The 21,952-nt window shown below is 44.1% G+C and overlaps 1 protein-coding gene across 5 annotated transcripts in view; it reads left to right on the forward strand.

Moving 5' to 3' along the window:
• LOC147027037 (bifunctional 3'-phosphoadenosine 5'-phosphosulfate synthase 2-like) overlaps nucleotides 1-21,952 on the forward strand; it is a 100,935-nt gene that overhangs the window by 72,029 nt on the left and 6,954 nt on the right. For all 5 annotated transcript variants that reach the window (XM_085883128.1, XM_085883129.1, XM_085883130.1 and 2 more), the window contains 5 exons: nucleotides 5,519-5,630; nucleotides 6,864-7,069; nucleotides 7,241-7,376; nucleotides 15,118-15,398; nucleotides 15,626-15,858. In XM_085883128.1, coding sequence (XP_085739254.1) covers nucleotides 5,519-5,630; nucleotides 6,864-7,069; nucleotides 7,241-7,376; nucleotides 15,118-15,398; nucleotides 15,626-15,858 — 968 coding nt within the window. The remainder of the gene's footprint in view (nucleotides 1-5,518; nucleotides 5,631-6,863; nucleotides 7,070-7,240; nucleotides 7,377-15,117; nucleotides 15,399-15,625; nucleotides 15,859-21,952) is intronic.

Consider the following 21,952-nt stretch of genomic DNA (forward strand, 5'->3'; position numbering starts at 1 on the left):
TGCTGGCTGTTTTCTTCAAGGCCTGTGCCGGCCAGTTCGTCTGCCGGCTGTGTTTGCCTGTAGCGGCCTTCTTCTGCGGGCTGTGTTTGCCTGCTGCCTTTGCCATGCCATGCCCACTGCCCCTGTTCACCAGCCCCGTTCAATTTTTGCTTTGCCTGCCCCCCCCTGTTCATTTCCATGTGCGCCAGGATCCACAAGGCAACAGTTTGCAAGCTGCGAGAACTGCCCTGTTGGCAGCTACAACACGGGCCTGCAGTGGCGGCCCGTGCACGGTGTTTGCGTCCATCCATTCACCCATCCATTTGTAGTGTTCATTGCGTGTGCCACTTGAGCTGGCACGGAGACTGCATTTGTGCAGCCCATGCACCGTTGTGGTTCACTGCGTTCAGTTCAAACCATTCATCCATCCATTCGTTGTGTTCATTGCGTGTGCCACTTGAGCTGGCACGGAGACTACGTTTGTGCAGCCCATGCACCGTTGTGGTTCACTGCATTCAGTTCAAACCATTCATCCATCCATTCGTTGTGTTCATTGCGTGTGCCACTTGAGCTGGCACGGAGACTACGTTTGTGCAGCCCATGCACCGTTGTGGTTCACTGCGTTCAGTTCAAAAGGGAAGGCCTTGGACTGCGTGTGAGCAGCCAGCCACGTTCCCTGTCACCTGCATTGTTTTGAGCCAGAGACTGCATGCGAGCAGCCTGGCTCCCTGTTAACTGCTTTCTTTTGGCAGAGCTCATTGATCCTGGGCCATGGTTTAGTGTAAAATTTGTAAGTTAAGGTTAAGATGTACTGTAAATATGAGTGCGCCCCCGGCATGTTTGTCTTAGCGCCGGCAATTTTATTTAAGTCGTCCGTGTGAGTGAGTTTGTTTAGGTAGTTACTCAGCCCTTAGGTTATTTATTTTGGGGACACGAATACCATGAATGTCGCACTCAGGGATCCGTAGGTAAAATGTACTAGGGGAAAACTACACATGATGGCACACGAAAATTTGACGACTCGGGACGAGTCTGTAAAAAGGGGAGGGGGTAGTGTTGTGGTTGACAAAATTCATAAACCACCATTCAGGTCCCTTAGGTGAGATATCTCGGTAAGTATATGTGTAGTTAGGCCCAAACCCGTTGTCTAGAGGGAATAAATGTCATTCATGAGGGCTGCGACTCTTCAGGATAGCCGTTTTTCTTTTACTATCTTTATTTTGGACCAACCGCCATTATTACCACCACCAACCACGTCTCAACAGCCATCACAACAACAACCACCAACCACAACGCCGCTTCACCACAACCGCCACGACCTTTACCGTCACAACTCGCCACCATCGCATCCCCGTCATCTCGCGCCACTCGTGGGCACCGATGCTGGACTCGTGTAGAGCGCGCACCGAGCAGCCTGTTCAGAAACATCACGGACCTTCCGCAGAAAAACGGATCAAAAACGACTCACACCCACTTTTGTTCCGTCCAATCGGTGAGCGAGGGGCGATTTGGCCCCGCCTCCAGGGCGTTGGAGGGCGGTCGCTATATGCAAATTCATGGATCAAAAAGCATTCACGCCCACTTTTCCTCGGGCCAATGGGGAGCCAGCAAGAGAGGTGAAAGGTCGGAGACAGAGGGTCAAAGATGAAGGAGCGAGGCCACGGGGGATATAAGGGGCCGCGTTCGTCAGTCGAGGCAGTTCAGTTCGCAGGAGGAAGAGTTGAGTTGGAAGTGGAGGAAGAGTTCGCAGTTGGGAGTTCGCGGAGTCGGAGTGAAGAGGACGGAGCTGTGGAGAGGCGGCGGCGGCGAAGGCGGACGAGGGGGTGCTCGCGTCGGATTCGGGGAACTGCGGAGAGAAAGGCCGGCGGCGCGACCGAGGTCGTGGTGGAGACGCTCGTCGCGGGACCCGCGATTTTGTGAAATCCTCCTTTCCCCGAGCATCAGCAACCCCCTCCTGTTTCCCCCCGCGCTGAGATAGTGCGACAAAGGGGGCCCCCTTCCCACCCCCTACCAGACACTGTCCGCGAGGCCCGCGGAGTTGAGGCACCACCGCCGCTCCGCGTCTCATCATCAGACGGGTAGGCCCGACACGGTCTCGGCCCCAGGCCCGCCTACCCCCTCATCCTGGAGGGTGGTTCTCTTTTCTTTTGCTTTGGGAATGTGTGTTGTCGGCGCCGTCTGTGAAGTAAAATTGTATAAGTGTTGCCGTGTGCTCGCGTAGTCGGTATTAGATCTGCATTGTCGCATTTGCTTTTTGTCTTCTTCTTTTCCATGTGCTTTTGGTGGAATTGTATATGTGTGCTTCCCGTGTGCCGCGAAATAAATGTGCTTATTATTGAACTGTTTTCCCGCTTCGCTTCGTCATTTCTTTCATTGAATCCTCATCTTGCTTCACGTAAAGGGTTGGTCGTGGGTTAAGACGCCCGATAATTAATCGAACCGTCGAGGTCGACGAATAACACCGCTCGGTTATCCCGATAGTACGGAACGGGTCGCTTAAGTGGCCCGTGTCCGAAGTCGACCTGCGGCGAGGTGCGATCGCCCGGTCTACCCTCCGTGTGGGTACTTAGGTAGGTCGAATTTGGCGAGCAACCCTATCCCACGCGGGGCCGATTGGCACGATCGCGGTGAGACCGAAAGGTCCACCCGTGACTGGTTCCCGGTGTTAGTCCGAGAGGGTCACGACTGGATTGTCCGTCCGGTGGGCGACGTGCCGCGATTCGAGTTACGTGGCCGTCAGCACGCCGGCGGGCGCGAATCCACAACAATATGTTATAAAAAAAACACCTTCAAACCAACAAACACACATTCAATCTTTTCAGACAAATATCTCCACTTGACCAAGAAACAAAACATTGTGATAGATGTGATAATGATATTTAAAATTTTTTTTTTTAATAATAAACACCTTCAATCACGCAAACACAAGAACAATAAAGAAAGGGAAGGCGCCACTAAATTCTCCATTGAAAACACTGATGGGGCATTTAAAGGACATATAAAAATAAGATTGTTTCACTTTCAAGACCCTGGACCATCTTCAATGATGGAAGCTGTTGATGTGGTTAAACAAAGTATTGAAACTATAATTAAATACACATTAAGTGAAATGAAAACTTTTAAGTTTTATATGGGAGTAGAATTGAATATGGTAAGAGGAGGCAATGAAACTACTCCCTATATACGGAAAAACCCTCACTTTGTTTCATCATTTCAAGATTTTGTAAGATGTGATGTTTATGATGAACTCCAGAGACAAGAACAAGATGTTGATAACACTGTAGTCGGTTGTGGATTCGCTATGACAAAAATAATCTTTTTAGATATACACATCTTAAAATCAGATCCTCTTCAAGCTTCTTCTTATATTGATTCAGCAAAAGAGATAAAACTTAAGAAAGCGGTTGTTAATATTCAAAACAAAGATAATAAATGTTTTCTATGGTCTGTTCTTGCTCACTTACATCCTCCACAATGGAAACCTGAAAGGGTTGAACATTATAAGAAATACGAGAATACTTACATTAAATGTTAAAGATTTAAAGTTTCCAATGTCATTGAGAGATATTACTAAATTTGAGAAAATGAATAATCTATCTGTTAATGTATATGGATTAACGGACACAAACAAAGTTCAGATATTAAAAATTTCAAACAACGATAAAAATGATGAAACACATTGACCTTCTTTACTTTACTTCAAAGGAAAAATCACATTCTGCTTTCATCAAAAATTTATCAAGATTAACCAAATCACAACTATACTGGAGAAAATGTAAAACGTATCCTTGTAAGAGATGTCTCAAGTCCTTTCATACAAAAGAATGATTAAATCAACATTCAAAATATTGTAGTAATCATAAATCAATGGTAATCAATTAACCAAAAGCAGGTTCAAACATATCATTCAAAGATTTTAACAAATCTATAAAACATCCGTTTGTGATATAAGCTGATTTTGAAAGTATTCTTGAAAAGATAGATACTGTTTCTCCAAATCCAAATAAATCACACACAAATAAATATCAAAAACATACTCCTTGTGGTTTCTGTTATTATATCAAATCATCTGTTGGTGATGAATACAACAAGTTAGAACTTTTAGAGGAGAAGATGCCTCAGAGGAGTTTGAAAGACTATTGGAAAAAGACTGCATAAGACTAAGAGAAATCATGGTTAAAACCAATAAACCAATGTCATTAACAAAGGGAGAGAAAAAGGACTTTGGAAAGAACAGTATCTGTCATATTTGTGAAGAGAAAATTGAGGGAGAGGTGAAAGTTAGGGATCATTGTCATCTTACTGGAAATATAGAGGTCCAGCTCATTCCCGTTGTAATCTTAATTACAAGCCCCCAAACTTTATTCCTGTCTTTCTTCACAACAACGCTCACTATGACACACATCTATTTATAAATGAACTTTCAAAGACATCTGGAGATATTTCTGCCATTCCTAACACAGATCAAAAATACATCTCATTCACAAAAATAATTCATACATCCCCCAGAACCCATATCAGATTTCTTGACACATTCAAGTTTATGGCAAGTCCATATCTAACTTAGCATCAAATATGAAAAACTTACCAAAACTTAAATCGCATTTCTCAAATCAAGAAGAGATGTGATAAGAGATCAATCAGGGAATATATCCGTATGACTACATGGATTAATTTGAGAAGTTTAATGAAACACAACTTCCTTCAAGGGGAAGTTTCTATAGCAAGTTGAATAAAACTCATATTTCCAATCGATGGAGCAAAATACAGAGAAATCCTGGAGGAAAACCTGCTGCCCTCTGCAAGAAATCTGAAATTGGGATGGAAGTTCACCTTTCAGCATGACAACGACCCGAAGCACAAAGCCAAAGCTTCACTGGAGTGGCTGAGGAACAAAAAGATAAATGTAATTGAGTGGCCCTGTCAGAGCTCAGACTTAAATCCAATCGAAAATCTGTGGCATGACTTGAAGGTTGCTGTCCATCAACACTCTCCACACAACTTGACTGAGCTTGAACAGTTTTGTGCAGAAGAATGAGAAAATATTGCCCAAACAAGGTGTGAAAAGTTGGTGGAGACCTATCCCAACAGACTCACAGCTGCAATTGCTGTCAAAGATGCTTCGACCAAGTATTAACTCAGGGTGGGGGGGGGGTGGGACACTTATCCAACCAAGATATTCTAGTTGTGTATTTTTCAGTAATTTTCTCAAATTTGTAGAATTTGCCTTTCACTTTGAAATGGTGAGTTATGATATGTAAATAAAGGTGGAAAAAGTCTGAGTTGATACGATTTAATTCTAGGCTATAAGGCAACAAAAGGTGTTAATTTTGAAAGGCACTGTCTGCTTGAGATTTGTTTGTCCATGTGCATACATCTTTTGCAAATTATTGTACATATGAAAACATTATTTTCAATGAGCAAGCAGGGTTTTCAATGAGCAATGCACATTTGTGTCCCATGCATTGGTCTTATTCTGTTATCTCCAGAGAAGACCAACATACAAACATTCTACTTGTTCATGTGTCTCTCCTTCCAGTTGGACACCCAATGGCTACAGGTCCTCAGTGAGGGCTGGGCCACACCCCTTAAAGGATTTATGAGGGAGCGCGAGTACCTACAGGCACTCCACTTTGGTTGTTTGCTTGACTGTAAGTTGAACCACCTTGGCCTGTTATTAGGGAATAAGCAGAGTTTATTTTGTAAAGTTAGCAAAGCTGACTTTATTCTGTTTCACTGCAAATCATGGTACTGGATGTGCATGTGCATTATATTTCAAATGTCCCTTCTGTATATCATTATACACAAGGATGTTTTTAAATGCTGAACACAAATACAGCCAAGGAGCTGATAGTCCAGGCCCCCCCACCTTTTAGGTGGTATGAAGAATACATCTGTGTCATATGAAAGCTAAATCTTGAACGTTTTTTTGAAATATCTCGTACACAAACCAAGTTACGGAGATGGTTGTCATGGCAACATAATTCAGCCAATCACAGAAGTGATCTGAACAGGTTGAGATAATGTCATGAGGAATAGATGTCTGCAATATGAAAGCTAAATGTTCAATTGTTTTAAAAATATCTCATACACAAAAGTACATGGTCAGTCGGAGCTCATTTTAATGTCCCCCGTCTCCAACCTTGTCGGAGGGCAGGAGACAATATAGATTATAGAAAAATATGAAAGCAAAATGAATTGTTTACCCTTTATCGTCAAAGATGGTTGTTCACATGAAACAAATTAACTACCTGGTGAATGTGTTTATAGTTCAGAAGCTGCTGTCCAGACAGCAACCACTCTCCAAGATAGCAAGCAATCTAACCTAATGTCAAGAAGTGTCCAAGAAGACCCAGACCACTTGTTGCATGTCGTCAAGGCATGGCTTTGTAATTTGTTCAGGGTGCCGATGACAGCTCACCTAGTCTTTACGAAGGACACTGTAGGATCTTTAACGTCCACTCATGACTAGTGCTGGGAGATGAATCCTCCGGCTTCATGTCTAGCCAAGGGAGGGCGCACACATTGATCAATCGGAACGCCACGGTGACAGTTGATGGCTGGTTTGAGATTTGTATGCAGGCTAGACAGGTCAAAGGCGAATGCACATCGCTCTGGGCAAACCTTTAAGCCCAAAACAAAATAAATATTGTACTTACAACATTGCCATCCAAACCCCTGCATCATGATTGAGGTGACTCAGGTATAAATCCCATATGCGTTTACAGTCTACTAATGTCATTGTAATTCATGTAAAAGTAAACAGTTGTCGAATCCTCTCTTTGTCCCGCATGTGCTGCATGTATAAGCTCCATCATGAGCTTCAGATAATTGTAAAACGAAAATTCCTTTAACCCAAACTAGCCAATTAAAAACTTTTTCAGATGGAATTTCCAATCTGTCCATTCCCATCGTTCTTCCCATATCAACGGAAGACAAGGAGTTGTTGACAAACACAGAAGCTGTGGCACTTTGGTTCGAAGGTCGCCCTCTTGCCATCCTCAGAAAACCAGAAATCTATTATCATCGAAAAGAAGAGCGTGCTGCGCGTGTTTGGGGCATCGTCAATGTGAAACACCCTTACATTAAGGTGATCCCTTTCTACAGTTAAGCTCTTACTTCATGCCATGTGAGAAAAACTAAAATTGTAGCTTAAATATTTGTACTGCTTTCCTGGCACTGTGTATTTTTGAATGGTATAACTTATTTCACTTTCACACTTTGCTGAGCTTTCATTCACATCATTTTTGGACCTATCAAGATGGTGATGGAGAGTGGGGATTGGCTGATGGGAGGTGACCTGGATGTCCTCGAGAGAATACGTTGGGGAGATGGTGTCGATAAGTACCGTCTCACTCCGAAGGAAATTCGAGAAAAGTGCCAGCAAGCCAACGCAGGTATTTTTCCATGCATACCTTTTCATTGGCAGTTTAAACTTGCGTTATCCATCACTACAATGATGCCAGCCTGTACAAACACTAGTGTTCTGAGCATTGCTTCCTCATGTTGAGGATGCGCATTCCATTCCCATTCCTTAAGTTAATTTGTTTAATGACTCGAATCGTACTTGTCGTTTCTACAATTTGTGCGTGAGAATAAATCCTTTGATCCTTGTTCATCAGAGAATGGAGGAGTACCTGGTACCCCTCTATTCTCTGTACCTAGTACCTCTCTCCCTTTCATGTCAATTGAAAATCTAATGCAGAAGGAGGTTTCGCAGGCTGCACCAAAATTCATATCAGACCCAGCCAGATAATTTTAACCCCTAGCATGCATGCATTGGATCTCTTTCAATTCCAAACGTCCGAGTACACTTTATTACAGTCGTTAGTTCTAAGTATTTATTATGCTTCCCGGAGGGAGGCATTAAATGTCTAGTCTTGGTGTCCCACCTTACGAAGAATAATTTTTCCATTATTTAACATTTTAATTATTTATTTTTTCAATTTTCAATTACTACGTTTCATTATTTAATTTTCCCCCAATTTCTAATTATTTAATTTTTATGTTGTTTTTCCCAAAATTTTCAGTTTTTTATTTTCAATTATTTAATTTTGCCATCATTTTTTTATTTTATTTTTTTTATTATGGTTACCAGAGGGAAGCATTATAGTCCATGAGCCAGAACAGATATTGGTACCACCTGGGGTGGCAAATTCTCACTGTGTTTTCTTGAAAGGCATATACCCATAGATGAAAAAAAATTTGAAGCCAAGCTTGGAAAGGTAGCTTAGTGCTAGTAATCACCTCTTAAAGATGGAGGACCGGGCCTGACCTGGTTGTTTATAATCTTTTTATTATATATATATATATATATATATATATATATATATATATATATATATATATACATATAAATGTGTATATATATATATATATATATATATATATATATACATATATATGTGTATATATATATATATATATATATATATATATATATATATATATATATTGTTGTGGTTTCCCACCCGCTCGGCGTGCAGGCGACCGCTTCTAGCCAATGGCGGCCACTCTCGCCCACCGAACGGGCAAACCAAGTCGCAGCTTTCGGATCAACGCCGAAATCCAGCTACGGGTGTATCTTTAATCACACCGAAAATCAGCCAACTATTCTGTCCATGCGCGACAGGGTCCGATCGCCAAATTGTCATTTTACCTAATTATGCGCACAGACAGAATGCTGGGGATTTACACCTCGACGGGACCTGTTTCGAATCGAGCCGCTTCAGCAGCTCGCTCCGTTTGCGATTGCCGAGCGGATTATCGCCAAGCCCGTCGGATCCGATTATCTTATCGGTTATTAACAACCAACTATATTCCAAACTTAATTATGGCAGTTCAATTGAGGGAAAGGATGCAACGAACGGGTGAACATTCACACAAGGACATTTATTATTATAGCACGTATGCAGGCATGCACGTATAAAATTAGGCGATGCAAACACGCATGCAATTATTCAAGGCAAACAAAAGCAATGCAATCAACAAAAGCACGACAAGAAAAACTACAACCGTTCTACACAATCACTTAGCAGTTTACGACTTAACGGACTCGGCGCCACAACAATCATTCAAAGAAAACCCCAGGAAAGGCAAGGGGTAGGACTGGACCTCTTGGGTCTTTATAATTCACGCAGCTGTAGAGACCGCAGGAACTCCGAGAGACCGGGCTGGATACCTGTTACCTTCGTGATGACTCGCTGGGCACTCCTCGATGTCCCGTCCAGATGGCAGCTGGTGTGACCGCGGCTCGGCCCAGGCCTCGTCGTGCGGCCCGGTCAATTGGGTCAAGTCGACAACGCCTCAGAGGAATGAACGGGCCTTTGCTCTTTTAGAGTTGATGCTCTCTTAAGAGCCCGCCAGTTCCTCAGTGTCGTTCGGACTGTCCCGGGGCCCGATCACCTCGGACCGTTTGCCGCTGGTTGGCGACTCCTCTCTGGCTGCGCTCCAGCGACCCACAGTTCGGCACGGCACGGCAGGCTGCGCTCCAGGCTCCGCTGCGACGATCCCGACTGCCTGCTCGCCACACGACTCTTCACAGGCCGCAGACTGACTCTCCACCGACTCTCTTCAAGCGAGCTCCACGGTGAACCCAGACTTATTCAGCTCGCCACCGACTCTAGACTTCAACAACTCGCTTGGCGTCTCTGCGCGCCTTTATATGGAGTCCGTGAGGCGAGGTTTTGATCTCTCCCCTCCGACCTCTGACCCCCCGCTGGCTCCGCCCCTTTTGATCTTTTGATCCAATCGCAAGTCAAGCGAAGAGAGCGGATGTTGCAGAGATCATCCGTCCCTCGCGGACGTTGCAGAGATCATTGGCCCTCGCCCCAACTAGGGAGTCCCCGCGTCTGGTGGCAGACATGTTGTTCGTGGGGAACTCGCCGTGGCTGGCGCAAAGATGGCGGCGCAATGGAGATGAAGGTGAGGCGATGCTGTTAGTTGTTGGTTATGTTGTGAGGAGATGTGGTTTAGGAGATGTCATTGTGGTGAAGGTGGTTGTGGAGAAGGTGGTTGTTGTGAAGGCGGTTGGTCCAAAATAAAGAGAGCAAAAGAAAAACACTACCTCAAAGATCACAGCCCAGTTACACGAATAAATTCCCTTTAGACCTCGGTGGGGAAATCTATCTGAACACACACTTATCGACATAACTGATCTCTGGGAAGCCTGAATGGTGTTCTGTGAATTTCCACAACCGTAACAATATATATACATATATATATATATATATATATATATATATATATATATATATATAAATATGAATTATGAACATTAACAATTCCTTAATCCCAACCACATGCTGATATCTTTGCCCTCAATATTGAGGTGTGGCATTGCTGAGATGTTCACATGCATAAAACCCAAATACTGACACAAGGGAGTTGTGGAACCTTTGTTCTTTGTAAAAGCATCTCAGCAATAGATTTGACTCACTGACAATGTGTGTACTTTTGTGAGAAAGCCAACAAAAACAAACTTTTAACAACAGCCGCAACAACAACGAAAAATAGACTTTTTAAATTTCTCAGGTGATGTGAAGGATGCCATGTTCAAGTCTGTGGTTCATCAGTGCCCCAGGTGAGACACTCTTCTAGTCTTTGGAGATTTCATTGCATTTACTGGAACTGATAGGGATGGTTCTGAGACATGTGTTGGTCCCCATGGGCCTGGAACTGTGGACCAGAACAACACTAAGTTCCTTGACTTTGTAAGAAATCATGGACTAAGGGTGGTTGGTCCATGGTTTCAGTGCCCACAAGCTCATTGTTGGGCTTGTTTTTTCATGCTGGTGGTGTGTCAAAGGAGATTGACCATGTGCTCACTGCACTGATAGTCACTTGAGGATGATCCAGAACTGCAGGGTCTACCGGAGTGCTCAGTTCTTCAAGACCGACCACAGGCTTGTGGTAGCAACTCTGAAGTTGCAGCTTAAATCTGGGAGAATGGTATCATCCCAGCCTCGGCTGGATGTTGGCAAGCTCAAGGATGAGAGGATAGCTGAGGAGTTTGTGAACAGGCTGAGGGAGATTTGGTCTGGGTGCTTTGTGGAATCCTGAAGAGTTGAAAAGTGCCTTCAAGACCAACATCCTTGATGTTGCCAGTTGATGTCTTGGATATTTCCGGAGGGCGAAGAGGAATTTTGTCTCTCAACGGACACTGGATACCATTGCCCAGAGTCACAGGGACAGGCTTATTGGCAGAGCTGAGCTGTTCAGGGAGTTGAGGTGTAAATGTGCATGTGCACTGAGAGTGGACAAGGAGGCCGATGTGTGAGGAATTTGTGAGGGGGTAGAGCATCACCTGTGGTCAAGTGATTCTCGTCCTGCTTACAAGGGAATTCACGGATTGCGTTCCTCCAAGCCTGTCCCTTGGTGTACTGCAGTCAGAGCGGAAGGTGATGGGCTCTCGACAGAGGAGACTGAAATGAAGGCCTGCTGGGCTGGTTACTTTGAGCGGCTGTACCAGGCTGATCCACCAGCTGTTGAGTTGGTTGTCAGGGGTGTAACTATTCATATTTCTGACCCTCCAATCAACTGTGATCCACCTTCGTTTGTGGAAACAGACTGCTGTAAACCGGTTGAAATGGGGTAAAGCTCCTGGGATCTTTGACATCCATGCTGAACTTCTCAAGGCTGGTGTAAATGCTTGCTCATGTCGTTGCATGCAGTTCTGTGCTCTGCTGGGAATGCAGGCATCATCCCAACTGACTGGAAGAGGGCCTTGTTGTCCCTCTCTGGAAAGGGAATGGTGATCACCAGGACTGCAACAACTACCAAGGGGTGACATTGCTCTCAGTGCCAGGCAAGGTGAACAATAATTCACCAGCATCCGGAGCAGTCAGGCTTTACACCAAAGAGGTCAACGATTGACCGTATCCTTGCTCTTCCGGTCCTCACCAAACGCAGATGAATGTTTTGGCAGGGGGTGCTTGCAGCCTCTGTTGATCTCTGCAAAGTGTTTGATTTAGTGAAACGGGATGCCCTCTCAAAGATTCTTGGGCTTCGTGGGGTGCCACCAAAACTGATCAATCTAATGTCTGAGCTATACTCTGGGTCTGAGAGTGCTGTGAGATGTGGTGGTACCATCTCTAACTCATTTCCAGTTGTTACTGGAATTCATCAGAGGTCTGAACTGGCCCCCACACTTTTCAGCGCTTGTACGGACTGGATTATGGGGAGAATGTCGGAGAGATCAAGCTGTGGTGCATCATTTTGGATCAAGATCTCTGACCTTGATTTCACAGATGATGCAGTCATCTTTGCGGAGATGCTGGATATCCTTTTGGGGGCCGTTGAGGTACTGCATGAGGAGTCAGAGCTGCTGGGATTACGGGTTTCCTGGGTCAAAACTAAGATCCAGGCTTTCAATGGCATATTGGATGCTGCTGTCCTGTCTGGATCTGTTTGTGCTGAGGATCTTGCGGTCACGGAGAAATTCACTTACCTTGGCAGTGATATTCATACCTCTGCTGGCCCTGAACCAGAGGTCAAAAGATATCTGGGTCAGGCCTGGGGCATCATGGATTCACTGGATCATGGGGTGTGCTGCTGTCGCTACCTGTGCTGGAGGATGAAAGTCCGAGTCTTCAGGTGCTTGGTGCTTCCATTCTTGCTCTACGGATGTGAGACTTGGACTCTGATCAGGGATCTGAGACGGAGACTTAATTCCTTTGGTACCAGCTCTCTTCGGAGAATCCTTGGCTATTGCTGGTCGGACTTTGTGTCCAATGAATGGTTGCTGAGAGAGACTCAAATTAGATTTGTTACCTGCATAGTCCGTGAGCATCAGTTGCGGCTATATGGACATGTGGCTCGTTTTCCTGACACTAATCCTGCTCACCAGATTCTCTCAGCGAGGGAGTCTCATGAGTGGAGGAGGTCAATGGGCTGAACACGTACCTCATGGTTGTAGCAGGTTGATCGGCATCTCAAGAAGATGTGGATGGGCCAGGCATCTGCCTCGGGAATGGCCAAATTGAGGCCCCTGGAGTACCTGCGGAAAGTGGATGCAGCGACGAGCTGCTCTGGTGCATGCTGCCATACCTGGCCTGACCTGACGTGAAGGAGAAATGATGTCGATAGAAGCACCGTTCATTTCTTATTTATATCATAACAAATGAACCCAAAAGTAAAATATTGTTGCGAATTCGCGCCCCGCCGGCGTGCGAACGACCGCGTGTAACCAATAGCGGCCACTTCGCCCACCGAACGTGCAATTCAGTCGTGACCCTCTCGGAACAACGCCGGGAGCTAGTCACGGGTGGGGGTTTAACCTCACCACAACTTAGTCCGCATTCCACCCGCACGAAATAGGGTCCGATCGCCGAATGGTCGATTTACCTAAGTACCCGCGCGGATAGCGTACCGAGAAGTTGTACCACGCCACAGGTCGACTCCGGACACGAACCGCTTAAGCGGCTCGTTCCGTGCTCCAGGGATAATCGAGCGGAGTTATCGTCGACCTTGACGGTTCAGATTATTTACCGGGCATTTTAAACCCACTATTAATCCCTTACATGATGCAAGATGGAGATTCAAACGAAGGAAAGGACGCAGCGAAACGGAGAACAATTGGACCAGCATATTTATTCCGCACCACACGGCAGCACGGAAGGCACGTATATTACAGTCAAGCAAGAAAACACAATAAAAGCAAGCGAAGAGACACACGCAGATCTACAACCGAATAATGCAATTCACACGGCAACACTTAAAACAGTTCTACTTCACCATACTGGCGCCACACACACACGTTTACACAAAACCCAAAAGAAATGGAAGTCGCGACTTCCCTTCAGCGCATCGTCCAGCCCTTGGCTACAATAACTCCGAGTCCCTCCGGCGTGGTCCACTGGGCTCGTGCCTCACGCCTGCACATGCCATCTGCCCGACAGGGACGAACGAACAGAACCTCCGACCAGGAACAATCACCACAACTCTCGACAATTCCCCTTCGGGGACAAGGGAACAGGGACAAGGGAATGACGTTATCGTCGACCTTCACGCCCATAACTCTCGACAATCGACCGAACAGCGACTCTCCACGCCCACGCCTTTTGTAGGGTGGGGCTCCACCCTTCGCCCCACCCCGTTTATGGCTCCACCTCCCTTCTGGAAGCTTCCCAAAAGGGGGCGTGCCTTCTCGTTCCCCCCTCCCCGCGCCGTGCGGGGGACGAGGAAAGTCAGTTTTGGCTCGGGGCCAGGGAATTATTCCCGATCCACGATCCCGCAGAGATCGTGACTGCACGGTGCTCGTTGAATGGCGAGTGGCGAAGATGGTGGTAGCGTAGTTGTGGAAGGTGGCGTCGTGGTGTGAATAGCGTGATTGTTGGCGTCGTGTAGTGAATGGCGTGATCGTTGAGATGTTGGTTGTGGCGATGTTCGTTGTTGTTCTTGCACCAAAATAACGACAGCAAAAGAAAAACGGCTAACTGAAGAATCGCAGCCCGAATGGATCACATATATTCCCTCTACACAACGGGTTTGGGCTAACTACAAATGAACTTACCGATATATCTCACCTGAGGACCCTTTATGGTGTAATGCGAATTTCCACAGCCGTAACAATATATTGTTGTGGAAATGATTACTCAGGATTAATAAATGCTTGATATGGCATAGTTATTTCCATGTTGAATGATTAGAATAAGTGTAAGGTAATTAAATGTGACCATCGACATGCATCACTCATTCTTACAGTTAGAAACATCAAACCCACACAATGCAGGACTTGACATCGCACAAACACAGTCGTTGACTTTGGGGGGAGTTACTTCCCAGTGCAGTGTCATCTGGTGGTGGCACTTTTCTCTCCTCAATCAGCGGGCATGATTGGAGAGGAATCTCCCTCCCCAAGGGATGCCAAACCATAGGGTTTGTTTGTGTTATAACCTCCAAATGCTGAGTATGAAGCAAGGTAGCAGGACAAACTGTTTTGAAAACCTTTGATTTAACTCAGCCGGGGTTCAACCTACCGACCTCCCAGACTCAGAGTGGGCACTCAAAAAACAATTTATACTGTGTGTAGGTATGAAGAGTGAAGACATCCTTTCATAATTCTCAAGTTCCTCACTTTCACCATCCATTGACTGAACTCTCATTGTGTTCTCTTCCTGTCTGTTTCTTTATTCCCAGATGCTGTATTTGCATTCCAGCTTCGCAACCCAGTGCATCAGGGTCACTCACTACTTATGGCAGAGACACGGCGCACTATCCAGTCTCGTGGATACTCACGTCCCATGCTGCTTCTACATCCATTGGGTGGCTGGACAAAAGCAGATGATGTCCCATTGCATGTACGCCTGCAACAACACGCTGCCGTGCTTGCAGCAGGAGAAAGAGGGGGAGGCTTGGATGCTGCAACAACACTTCTGGCTGTGTTTCCTTCACCAATGCTTTATGCTGGTCCTACAGAGGTGATAAGGATGAAATAAATGATCTCTGCCAATTAATCTGTTGCATCCCTGTCCATATGTCACTTTTGAAACGTATCTATATCTGGTATATCTTGTTTGCAGTTTCCAACAATGACTCATCTTGAACCTTTCCTTACATTTAGTAGTATATCCAAGAGTTTTTTTTTTATTGCTGAAAATGTGTGGCCATTTTGAGTAGAGTAAAATCGGCAAGCTTTCTTCTGCAGGTCCAGTGGCACTGCCGTACACGCATGGTCGCAGGAGCAAACTTTTACATTGTGGGCCGTGACCCAGCTGGTATGCCGCATCCAGAACCAGGTCATGGTGATCTCTATGAACCAAGCCACGGTTCTCATGTTCTGACAATGGCACCAGGACTCTTCCGTCTTGAGGTGCTGCCCTTTAAGGTCGCAGCATATGACCGGAAGGCACGGCGTATGGCCTTCTATGAACCAGCGAGGTATAACTTAAGTTGTGATAATTGCTCCTGTTTTCATTAATTAATGGCTCTTGTTTAATGCTCTGGTTCAGTTAAATTCCACTTCATTTTGTCAGGAAGCATAAGCTTGGCTTTGATGACACTTCTTTATTAACACCTCTTATACTTTCCTTCGCTTCTGAATCATAAACCTTAGGCGGCTTGGTGTTGGCTTAACAGTTAAGATGGATGGCTTAAGATCCTCGGATCTTGAGTTCAAGCCCCTGTCAGGCTGTTGAATTAACATGAGGTAGGATTGACAGCTTGTCATCCTTCAGAGGTTAGCAAAATGAGTACCAACATATTGGTAACAGGGGTAATTGCATCAGCAGCACAGCTGTGCCCCCAGAAAATGATTGCATTTCGAGGAAATAAATAAACCTTTCACATATGTGCCATAATTTATATTACAAGATAAATTCACAGCCTGTGATTCAACAAGCCAAATTGCAATTCTTTGTATAATTTTATGGAATATATTGCATCTATGAAAAAGTATAAACAGCATTTTTCCTACATGCTGCACTGAACAGTAAACTGGAAGGGCACTCGGTAGAGCACATTCCTTCGTTCGGCTGAACAGTTTTATGTTTTTTATCCCACTGATAGGCCGGATCCACATCCAGACCTGAACGAAAATCTAATCGGCTTGTTCTTGTCACTTAACCAACTAATCCACCAAGTTTGGTCACAATCCATCAATAATTTTTTGAAATGAGCTTTGCATCGTTTTGGCCCCGTCTCTCAATACTGAAGAATCACTTTGAAAATTAAAAAAATATATTGGATCTTCGTCTGGATCCTCACCAAAATTGAATTGATTCGTCCTTGTCCGACACCCAACCTTTCCATAAAGTTTCCCACGAATCCATCCATATTGTTTTGTGATATCGTGATATATATCTTTTTTTGGCCCCATCTCTCAATGGTGAAGAAACATCATAGTGCCCGGATCTGGATATTTACCAAAATCTCGTCAATTCGTCCTCGTCACACACCCAAACTGTCAACCACCAAAGATATCCTGCTCACAGACAGACAGGGAGACAGACAGGGGTGAAAACATATTGTCCGTCCACCTTCGATAGTGGAGGTAATTAACAAAACTATTTTAACAAAATGTTCGAAAGAAGGAAAAATCCCCCTAAACTTGGAATAAATCTGAACTGGTATTGAGCCACAAAAATAAGATAAGTTTGACCGAAATAATTACCTTCCAAATATCCTTCTCCCCAATACTTGTAATTTGTCCACAAAAATTATGAATAACAGACTCGGGATTGATCTGCAAAATAACCAGGTCAGGAGCAAGCAGGTGTAAGAAGCGAATACTTCAAATGCACGTTAGTTTTGAGTTGGCTTCTCTGAAAAAGGAGTCCAAATTAGTACTCTGAGAATGACGTTGTTTTGTCCTTCAGCAATTGTTTATAGCCACTTTAAAAATGTTGCAAGACTTAAAAACCACTGACGAGAAATGATCGGTGCTTCAGAAAGCTTAATAAGTCTAACTTTGTTTGACTTTTTACAGATTGCTTTGAGGAGGGGGACCATTGCATCTTTCTGTGCCATTCCGACTGGAGTCTTAGGACTGTGAATAATATATATATATATATATATATATATATATATATATATATATATATATATATATATATATATATATATATATATATATATATATATATATATATATGTATGTATGTATACAGATGTGTGGTCGAGCATTAATTCATACTTTTTCATCAAAATGATTCTGCATAGAATAACAGTGAATACGGAAACAAAATAATGTCTGAAATCCATTTTCTACCGGTCATACTATAAACATGGCCCAGCGACAAACACTGCTCGGACACATCTAAAGACAAACTCCTGTTTGGATGCATCTGGAGACAAACTCCTGTCTGGAGACAAACTCCCGTCCAGACATAAACACCAGCCAGACATAACCACTGTCTGGATATGTCCAGAGACAGAGACACAGATAGACAGAGAGAGGGGAGGGAGAGTGAGAGAGGTGTGGGAGGAGGGTGCTGCACTGTATTGGGAGGGGGTAGAGCAAGGACGGGACAAGGAGAGAAAGAGAGAAAGAGTAGTGGGGGTAGGGGAGTTAGCAGAGACAATATGTTATGCTTTGTGACAACACACACACACACACACACACACACACACACACACACACACACACACACACACACACACATACACATACACATACACATACACATACACATACACATACACATACACATACACATACACATACACATACACATACACATACACATACACATACACATACACACACGCACTTTGAGACCTGGGGCGGAAGCATTCAAAACCACCAGCTCATACATGCAGCAACCTTTGCACCCCACCGGTCGGCTCTGTATCTGATTCATACATGCCACAGTCCCCTCAACAGGATGGAAAGATGGGGGACCAGGGGGAGGGTTGGGAGAGAGAGATAGAGGGGAGGGCCAGGGAGATATATATATATATATATATATATATATATATATATATATATATATATATATATATATATATATATATATATATATATATATATATATATATATATATATATATATATGGGATGGAGAGGTGTGTGGGATTCCGGCAGATGTGATGACCAATTTATCGTCATTCCAAGAGATGACACACACAGTGATGAATCACTGAGCCAGTGAAACACCGGGAGGACAGTTTTGAGCTGGGTTGGGATTCAAATCCAGGGTGCACAGAGTGAGCATGTGTACCTCTTGGCTTTCCTGTCGTGATGTGGCGATTCTTTACTTCAGAACCGAAAATGTTTATTTTCTCATTGTGATCATATAATTTATTTCGCCTTCCTACCTCTAGTGTAGAACCATGGTATCACAAATGAAAGTTGAAAAACATGCCAAGTGGCTTTACCACACAATGCACGAAACGTTTGGAGAAACTTTTAAATGCGAAACGTTAAATTTTTATTTGTAATTATCTATGCCGAAGTGATGGGTCGTATGATGGAAGAACAAAAAGGAAAAACGTCGTGGAAAATAAAATTTCACATTTTCAATGAGGCAGCCACCACCTGTTGCACCGCAGAACAACACGTGGCCAACGCAGGCGAGTATCCCTGAACTTTGTTTTAGTCGATCTATATACAGTATTCAGTGAAAGTGCAAATATTGTAGAGTGCTGGCTCAAGCACTCCGACGAAGCGGTTGATAAGAAACGGCTCCCTTGGCACGTAATTGGCAATCACCGACCGTCATATTAAACTTACACCTCCGAGAGATGCCCAAAAATGTCAAATATGTCTGAATTGGACAAATGTATACTTTTCTGTGAGTCTAAACTGCTTGTAAGTTCGATTCTGGAGCTTAAATTTTGTAATTCTCCTTGGTTTAAGAGATACTCATGGTGATCTTTATCGTTAAGAAATCATTGCGGACTGTTCCAAGTCAAGGTGAGGTTGAGCAGGCCAAAAAACATGGCGGCTTCAGACCCCAGCGAGGTTACCCAGGAAACGCCTTAAGACCTCAAATAGTGAGGTGGTCGAGGATCGCCTCATGAAGGATATAATTAAATAAGGTCGTTAATTATCTTCAAAAGGAGTATTTTAATTCACCCAAACACCCAATTTTCACTCTTGCACTTCCATGAAGTGTTCTTGGTATGCATGCAAAGTTTCAGGCTGCTAGATTTTATGGTTATGGAGGAGACACACAGACACCAGCACACACGCACACACGCACACACGCACACACACACACACACACACACACACACACACACACACACATGCACACGCACACACAGACATTTATTAGTAGAAATATAACATTAATATATAATATTATTTATATATATATATATATATGTATATATATTTTACAAGCCGGTAGGTGGCGATGGGTCGCTGAGCATGGAAACTACAAGATATAGAGCAAAATGGATGTCATATAGCGGAAAGGGAATCACCTTAAGATTATGCATATCAAATCTCATCCAGTTCCATCTACTGATAACTACTCGGTATCCATTTGAATGAAAAGTACCGAAAATGCGGTTTGAAATCGGAAATCCCCAAAGTTTGAGGGGGTGCTGTGGGTGAACAAAGATCTAAATCGAAAATCCGGCTCGACCGTTTGTGCACAATGTATTCCAGACGATTAGTATGAATTTTCATGACCATCGGACCATAACCCTAGGAGGAGTAGCATTTGGCGTGAAGGCACCTCCAGCTCTCGCATATTATCGATTTTTGCACTAATTGACCTTTGACCCCTGACCTAAGCAAAATCGGTCAATATGTCCTGAGGCAAAGTTGCAGTACTCATTGAGTATCATGGTAGCTGCAAAGTTTCATTTGTATCAATGCACTCACCTGGTCGCTAGGGGGCCTTCAATTTTCGCCAATTTTCGCGCATACCATAATTGTAGGGGGCGCTGCGGGTAAAGTATTCCATATATCATAAAAACTGGAATATATTTGATAGAGCATCACCTGTAGATCATTCGTGCCAAATTTCATAACCCTACGTGCAATAATGGCTTTCGGAATTGATTTCCTGTTAACGGTACCGATTTTGAAGGTTTTTCGGTTGTTGCTAGGGAACTAAAGCGTCCCTAGCAACCATCACAATTTCCGAAGCACTAGGTCATAAGATGTACCTACCACCCGAGTTTAGTCAAAATCGGCCCACGTTTACTACCAATTATGCTGATGACAAACATCCAAACAAACAGACAGAATTACTGACAATAAGGGTCACCTATTTCGGCGACCCAATAAAGCAGGAGTGTCTGTCTGTCCCCGAACTACTCCCTCAGTTTTTGGGCTCGCCCCATCAAACCTTCTGTGGAACGTTTTGGGGTCCCAGCAGATGTCTGAAGGTGGTGGAAGATTTCATAAATTCCTCAATGCAATTTTGATTTTGACTTTCAATCCATACAAAGCTGCTCCCAATTCAGAAGTCAACATAATCATGGGTTCAGCAGAAACATTCGATGGTATGATACTATCTCAATACGATTGTGATTTTGAGTTTCCACCTGAACGACCCCGCATTTATACATTAAAAAGGTGGGTGGGAGGTTTCCTAAATTTCTCAATACAATGATAATTTTAATTTTCGATCGGTATGAAGCGTTTTGTATCCACCATTTCTTACTGGCAGATTTATCTGTATTGGGTGTCATGTGACGAAAGCATCTATATTCATTTACCTCACAAGTGTTTGTATTTTGTTGTATTAACGCAATAGTATTAATTCGTGATTGGAATGATGCTGTTTGGAATGAAGAAAGAGAGATTGAGTTTAAAGTGGAATGAGGAAATGATGTGAGGGTTCCCACTTATGATCATGGATTTGGCATTTTCAGTTTCACCATTGTGACATCATACAAATATTATCCATATTACTTCTATTGGGGTCAGCTGTAGTGAGATTTTTTCCTCAAGTCTTTCATAAACCAGCTGTCAAACCTCCTCCCGTGCATAGCACGAGCATCTTGCTTGTTTATGTGTGTGTGTGTGTGTGTGTGTGTGTGTGTGTGTGTGTGTGTGTGTGTGTGTGTGTGTGTGTGTGTGTGTGTGTGTGTGTGTGTGTGTGTGTGTGTGTATATATATAGTTGTAGATTCTCGCCTCTCCGGCATGCGTACGGCCGCTTTTATCCCGATTGCGGCCGCACACGCCCACCGAACGTGGCAATCCAGTCGTAGCTTTCGGATCAATGCCGAAATCCAGCTACGGGTGTGCTTTTAACCACACCATAAGCCAGCCAACTTTTCTGTCCACGCTCTACAGGGTCGATCGCCGAATTCTCGATGTACCTCATTATTCGCGTCGACAAAAATGCCGGGATCCTACACCTCAACGGAGCCTGCACGGAAACAAGCCGCTTTAAGCAGCTCGTTCCGTTTGTGATTGCCGAGCAGTTTATTACCGCCAAGCCCGTTGGACCCGATTATGTTATCGGTGTTAAAAACCAGCTAATATTCCGAATGCAATTACGGAAGTTCAATGGAGGAAGGGACGCAACGAGCAGGTGAATATTCAAACAATAGGAAACATTTATTTCC

The sequence above is a fragment of the Eptatretus burgeri genome, chromosome 5 (assembly GCF_056783735.1).
Source record: "Eptatretus burgeri isolate ZD-2024b chromosome 5, Ebu_testis_v1, whole genome shotgun sequence".
NCBI lineage: Eukaryota > Metazoa > Chordata > Myxini > Myxiniformes > Myxinidae > Eptatretus > Eptatretus burgeri.